The sequence below is a fragment of the Prunus mume genome, linkage group LG6 (assembly GCF_029339155.1).
Source record: "Prunus mume cultivar Tortuosa linkage group LG6, ASM2933915v1, whole genome shotgun sequence".
NCBI classification, from domain to species: Eukaryota; Viridiplantae; Streptophyta; class Magnoliopsida; order Rosales; family Rosaceae; genus Prunus; species Prunus mume.
The window spans coordinates 22255789-22262851 of NC_142703.1; the positions used below are offsets into that span (position 1 = coordinate 22255789).

A 7063-nucleotide genomic window follows, 5' to 3' on the forward strand; every position below is an offset into this window, starting at 1 on the left:
AAAGATATCTATTTGTGCAAATATTCACATGGGAGAATATTCACGGATAGATTCTTCACCCTTTGAATTTTCTTCTTCTCCTTCTTCCTCGCTCCTTGTAAAATAGATTGAAGTCAACATACCACACCACACCTGAGGGTGTTGACCAAAAGCTCTCTGATACCTAAGTCAATTAATTGGATCTTAGAAAGATACGGCAAATAACGGAAAGGATGGAGGTCTTCTCTCATGGGGAAAGCCGTGCTACGCGGAGCTGTGTGGTGATGGCTGGAGCAGTGTGGGAGAGAGGAGAGAGAGAGAGAGAGAGGAAATTGCTAGGGTTTTAGAATTACCTCAAATATGGTGTGATGCCAACTATTTATAGCATGTAAGGTTTGAAGAATAATCCCTTCCCAAAAGTAGGTGATAGGATTGAAGAGATTTGCTGAAAATCAAATCTCCTTGTTTTAGGAAAATAATCCTATCTTAAATCAAAGATAATTCCCTAATTAAATATAATTTAATTAGAATAATTAATTGACCTAAGAAATATTCATTTTTCCACGTGTCACCTTCTTAATTGGATTGCCGTGGTTGCCGAAAATGTCTTCTCACAATCCATGCAAATACATGAATTAATGAAAAATACATTAGCCATTCGCTTATCACAATCCATAAATATTTTTGTGTTCCTATCTAAAACATTGTATTCGCGTATGCATTTTTCCATAGTTCGCAGATAGCCAAATGATCTTACTGCTTTGAAGACAAAAATAATAATAATTTAAGAACTGAGGGTGTAAACCAGAGTCAAAAGAGCGCATTTGCCCAACATTTATGGATAACAGGACGAAAAACTAAAATCTATGCCCGTGTTGCTAAACGATAGAAAGAAAATCCCCTGTAAAAATAATGGACATTCTATCAAAAATCTGATTTTACAGCAGGTGTAGAAAAATCAAAGACAAGCTATTGTCATCCTTCTCTGGGATTTCTGACGACTGCTCAGTCTTCCACTCGTAAGATTTTAATATCTCACGACAAATGCAAAAATGCGATTAAAAATATTAAAAATAGTTAGAAGAATAAATTAGATATCATCACCTCCATGAAAGATTGGTACAGGAAAATATATGAATTAGATAGGGATTATTTACTCTCTATAGGAACCTGGATTCCTCCCTGATTAATTGAAACATGAGAAAGCTTCAATCTGACGGCCTCAAAAACTGCATTTTGCCTCTCTTCATTTGTCAACCACGAAGACAAGCAGCGATCAATCAAATCCTTGCCGCAGCTTAAGGGGGAAACTCCCTTCCCAAACCTTGTAATCTTTGCTAGATTAAAATCTGAAGGCTCTTCGGCATAATTTTCTAAAATGTGTCTAATGGAACGACACCAAATTGGCCGAGCTACTTTAAGAAAGTCACGCAAAACCAGCACTGGAAGGTTCACACTACCCAGCTCAGACTCACCATGCCCACCTCTCCCATGATAATCTGACCCTCCAAGCTTCAGAAGATCATAAGTGTCAGCTAGATCACTGTACACTGTTGACAAAATCAGCAGATAGAGATATGAGTACTGAGTGAGAAAAAAACTCAAATAAAAAAACATAAGAAAAAAACTAACTTCACTTTTTTTTCCAAGGTAAATACCAGAAGAAAACCAGTATTTGCTAGTACTCATACCACAAGAAAGTCAATTATCACATTTATATAGTGAACCCAACAGGCACATGATCTAAGTGTTCATGCATGTCAGTTGGGAACTGTTCCATCCAGAAACTCACCAAGTATATGCATTACAAAATGGAAAAGATTGAGTCTTACTGAAACCATTGTGCAATAGAAACTCATTGAATGGCATCTGACATGCACACTTTTTGACAACAAACAATAAACTGACACCTAGCTCCTATGGCCCCGATGTATATATATAGAATGGTGAGTTGGGAGCATTTTAAGTCTGGAAAGATACGACATTCTCTTCTATCTATCTTATAAGAGAATTTCCTTTTCTACCAAGATATTTCTTGCAACATTGTACATGAAATAAAACCAAGTTGAAATCAACCCCCTCAATCATTTTATATTCTTGGAGAGAGATCCATGAGTAGTAAATGTATTCCAGAAAAACACTGACATCAATTATAATTTTAAAGACGAAGATGTACAAGTCAAATACATTATGTAGCATTGATTTCACAGCATAAACTACAAATTATACATAAAGCAGCAAATAGTTGCATCTCAGATTGCATACCAGCCAGTTTTCCATCACTTCTGTAAACTTCAATCCCGTGAAGACCAGCTTCTTTCAACCTTCTTATGATGGTCACTGGATTTTTCAATGACCAAGGATGAGCTAGCACAGCCACACCTCCTGTATCACAAATCATTTGTATTGCTTCTTCTGCCAGAGGTTCGCTTCCCCTGAACCCATTCAACATAAATAATTCTTTACAATGGTTTATTTGTCATATATATGCATCAACAGTATTCAGAAAAAGATATAACAGTAAGCTCAAAATATTACGTCGAGTATGCAGGTCCACCATCGAAAAGATAGCGGGAAAAAGCTTGTTTCAGGTTTTCCACATAACCTGCTTCAACCAGCGCACGGGCCACATGCAGTCTCCCAGGAGCAACTCCCTTGCCTGCAATCCTTGAGACATGCTCCCATTTAACAGGCAACTTGAGCATGTTCAGTTTGGAAACCATAGTTTTTGCACGAAGATAACGACCATCCCTTATATTAGACAAGAACTTTTCCAGATCTTCAAAACTTGTTGGCCCGCAGCTGCTGTAATATGCAAGGATGTGTACTGGTTCCTCTGGTTCAGAATCTCCTCTAAAACCATTGTGCAAAGCATCAGAGGTGTTGAAAACTAAGGAAAGGGGATATTTCCTCGTGTCGTTAAATATGCTGATTATTTGCTATTAAATTTGAGGTTGCCAATAATATAACAAATAATTTCATAAATAAACTTGACCTTTTAAAGAAAAATAATTGAGGTTGCCAATAATATAACAAATAATTTCATAAATAAACTTGACCTTTTAAAGAAAAATAAACTTACACATTTACGTTAGAGTAAAATGACAATTAAATAACACGGCTGGTTTGAAAGAAAAAAAGACTTGAAAATGCTATCTTTACAAAAAAACCTGAGCACATCCAGCACTCATCTCCTCCCACCAAAAACCATAAAGACTACTTTATTCATTCCCTATGCTAACTCCATCATACATTGGTGTAAACAAAACAGTTACTGTCAGTGGCTATGGACACTCCAATCGTGGATTGTGGGTCTTAAAATATGACTTTTCCAAGTTTAACTACAAATTTTTCATCTTTCATATAACTGGAATAAAGACTTGTTCGGCACACAAAGACTGGCATAATGTAACATTTCGGCAGTGTGGTCCCGAACATCCTGTTTAGTCCGCTTGGCCTTTGCCCCACAAAACCCTCCCATGTGCATTTTGATGGCATACTACTGAATCTACTCATGGAGATTTGGCACACCAAATCTGACAGTGCAAAATAAATCAAATCCAAATTCTCAAATAAAACACCAAACCAGCGCACACTTATACCCAGATATTTCAGTCCAAACTCAGTTGCATTTCTGAAATGTTAGCAAAACCAAACATTAGTGAAGAAGGTTTCTTGCTGTTTTCAGTGGCGTAGGGGACATAGGTGCAGTGCAGCTTTTCATGTCCAAAATTAAGTGGGTGGGTGTGGGTGTGGGTGTGGTTCGTCAATTAGCTTTACTTCCAAATTAGATAGGTAAGTCAGTTTGGGTGATAGTGGGGCTTGTTTTGGACTGTGGGTTGGGTGTACTTACAATTTTTTGATTTATTTAATAAAAGTTGGGTGGTGTAGATATTAAGCAGGGTAAACTTACGAAAAATTTGGGTTCAAATAGAGCTTCCCCAAAGGCTGATTATTTTCAACACTCTTGCAACTGATTTCTTTGTGAAGTTCGTGCAGATTTTATACGAAAAAAGGTATTACATGACATGATTCTTCAGGTTTAGACGGAAAGAAAACACAAAGGCATTCTCTGATCATAAATCTCCAAATAAGTGCTATGAGTAACATAAGACAATACAGAGTATTAGGGGGAACACGAGTAATCAACCTTAAAAAAAATGGGTCCACAATTTAAGGGCTTCCAGAAAGCATAGCTTTCAAAAATTACCTTGGGTAGAATTTTGTACTGATTTCAACACCTGGAATTATCTTTATGCGAAATCTCCGAGCTGCTTCCAGGGCCTCAGGTATGCCAGACATCGTGTCATGATCTGTCAGAGCAAGAACTTTCACCTGTTATGACCACATATACTAATTAAACTTCACTACATTGCAGTATGAATTTTAAGTATTCAAAATATAAGCACATTAGTTTTTCTGGACAAATAACTTCTAATACAAAACTGTGAGGCTATCACAAACATCGGTTACACCCAAAAGAAAAGCTGTTGAGGAGAAAATTAAGAAAAGCTGAAGAGTACCAAATGTTTCATGGATTTAATTGAGTAATATACATAGCCTTACGTAGCACCCTACATAAAAAATCGAAAATTACCTAGAATAATCCCTTGAAACCATCCAAACAAGCCCAACCAAATAAACTAAATTATGTCAATCAGTAGCCCTGCATTAGCTAACCAAATCAGCAAACTAAATTAGCTAAATCATTCAAACATAAGGCTTTTTATCGCCTTCATCAATGAGGCTCCCCCTGAAGCAGGAGAGTAGATATCAACAACTCCCAGCTTGCCGCAAGTAGAATAAAAGACAAACTTAACAGCTATCACAAAAACTTAACGAGATCTGAGCAAGACTAGAACTGAGACAATGACAGAGACAAGCCAATCTAACATGCTGTAAACAGCAATATTATCAACACTCCCCTCATGCTGGAAATAGTAGTAGCTGACTCCAACTCAATGCAAATCCAGGTCATATTTGCTACTACAGTGCTCCACAAAGCTCATTCTGTTTTCTGTTTTTGAATCCCCTTTTTCTTCTTAACCCTTCTTTCAGTGAGTAAGGTGAAAACAAATTATTCTGTCCTACGCATATAGCAACTAGACGGTTAACCCATAAAAACAATGGTATATGCACATCCAGAACAGTCTAAATTCTCAAAATACCTGATGATTAACTAGATACAATGTACTTTCCATCATCTTTCATTTGCATGTATCCGCTCACTAAAAGCATAAACGATTGAATAAACAAGTACGGATTTATAATTTACGCTGCCAAGATGCATGAATGTTTAAAGCTTACCAATATCATGTTACATCCTACATACATAATGGAGTCTCTTGGTGGTTCACGAACATTTGCAACTAAAATATCCTCAATTTTACTTAGACAGTTTTTACTTGGCCTCTTGCCCTCTTCCCCCCAAAACACACATGCAAACCAATGGAAGCAGTCCTCGAACCCATGCTTCAGAAAATGTATCATCTAAAGGCAGAGCCTCCTTGCCTTCAAATAATTACCATCTATACCTATGATAGCACCTTATAAAAGCTACCAGAATGACTTCGTCAATCAATAATAATTAGCTTTTAATGGCTGGGCCAACAGCCATGAATTTTCCAATCTACGAATCTGACAAATGAAAATTGACTTATCTAAAAAATCATCTTCATACAAAGGTTTGCAAGAACTTAACGTTATGTCATACATTCTTATTTTGAAGCCATAATCTTTGGGTCAGCTTGAGATGGCGATATAATCCCGAGTCTAATTAAATCTCACAGTAAGAAGCGTCCTTTGTTGTACTGTGGATCCTCAATCTGCTAATCTCTTTCAAGAGAGACAAAACACCCTGAATGGGTCAAAGATGTTGCATCTTGACCTATACAGAATCTCTCTCCTAGACACAACCAGAACTTAAGAGAAAATTAAAATGCTCAAAAGGTGTAGACACCCCTCGTCACTATTATGCTCTTTCAGCGTGCTCGTTGGGTTTTAAGAAAGTGGTTTAAGAAGAAAATAAATCATCTAAATATCAACAAAGAAATTACACCATAGAAAATAGAACTACAGGAACTCAAAAACCGGCACCCACACGAGCTTTTCATTGAAACCCAGTTTGAATGTTGAGCCATAAAAAAAAAAATTTACTACACACAATTTATAAATATATTAATATATTTATAAAAAATTAAAAAAGCCAGAACCCATTAACCATTAAAAAAGCCAAAATCAATACAAGCATAACTCACCCCATTTCCATGAGCCCTCTCCACCAACTTGGAAGGCGAAAGAAACCCATCACTGCATTTTGAATGTGAATGCAATTCGAACACTACCTTGTCTCCACCTCTTCCAAGGCTCTTCTGTACCCCAAAATCATCGACAACACAAGAAGCTGCAGTGGAAGGCAGTGAAGAAGCTTGTTCCAAGAAAACCCATTCACTCACAGACTTGAAAGCCAAAGTCTGCTCGGTGGTCATCTTCTTCTTGGTACCACCACGCTTCTTCTTCTTCTTTGTTTTCTTTGGGCTCTCTAATTTGTTGGAACTGTTCGTGCTGTGGTTAATGATAAAGCCGTCACCCACCATCGATTGAAACAAAGAAAGAAAGGATTCTTTTTCGGTTGGTTGGTTGGTTGGTTGTTTAGTTTAGGCCGTCAGGTGCTCTGCGTCGTCGTGTAGATATCTGTGGCGTAGACAGACGGGTCACAGGAGGATAGGGATTTAGGGATACGGAGGAGAGAGATACACATACAAAGTGAAAGAGAAAGAGAGGTACGTTTTTAAATGGGGAATTTTCTTACACGACCACAGGTGTCCTCATCTCTGTTCTACTTTTTCTTTTGGTACGTGTTTAACACTCGTGTGAAACGAAGATGGCATTATTTTTCTATTTCAACTAATCACGACATGTTATGCATGACAATTTTTTTATGTGGCAATTTGTGATTAATTGGAGATAACAAAATAGTGATATTCCCGTTTCATATAAGCTTTTCTACCAATACACACATTTTTCTGAGTAAACTACTCAATCACCCCCAACTATTCCCATATTTGTAATTTCTCCCAAGATT

The 7063-nt window shown here is 37.2% G+C and overlaps 1 protein-coding gene across 1 annotated transcript; it reads right to left on the minus strand.

Moving 5' to 3' along the window:
- Positions 1 to 881: 881 nt before the first annotated feature.
- On the minus strand, positions 882 to 6775 carry LOC148916464 (uncharacterized). The gene is made up of 5 exons (XM_089054643.1): positions 6237 to 6775; positions 4190 to 4314; positions 2518 to 2832; positions 2245 to 2414; positions 882 to 1529 (listed from the first exon to the last, which is right to left on the minus strand). Exons 1-5 carry the CDS (start codon positions 6573 to 6575, stop codon positions 1129 to 1131), a joined length of 1350 nt encoding a protein of 449 aa, XP_088910769.1. The 5' UTR covers positions 6576 to 6775; the 3' UTR covers positions 882 to 1128.
- Positions 6776 to 7063: the final 288 nt, after the last annotated feature.

Bases quoted from the DNA above. Each gene is read 5' to 3' on its own strand.
- LOC148916464 (XM_089054643.1), bottom strand. From the start codon at position 6,575: ATGGTGGGTGACGGCTTTATCATTAACCACAGCACGAACAGTTCCAAC. The intron at 4,315-6,236 runs GTGAGTTATGCT...TGGTCATAACAG, and splicing joins AGAGGGCTCATGGAAATGGG to GTGAAAGTTCTTGCTCTGAC. The intron at 2,415-2,517 runs GTAATATTTTGA...GAATGGGTTCAG, and splicing joins GGTGGACCTGCATACTCGAC to GGGAAGCGAACCTCTGGCAG.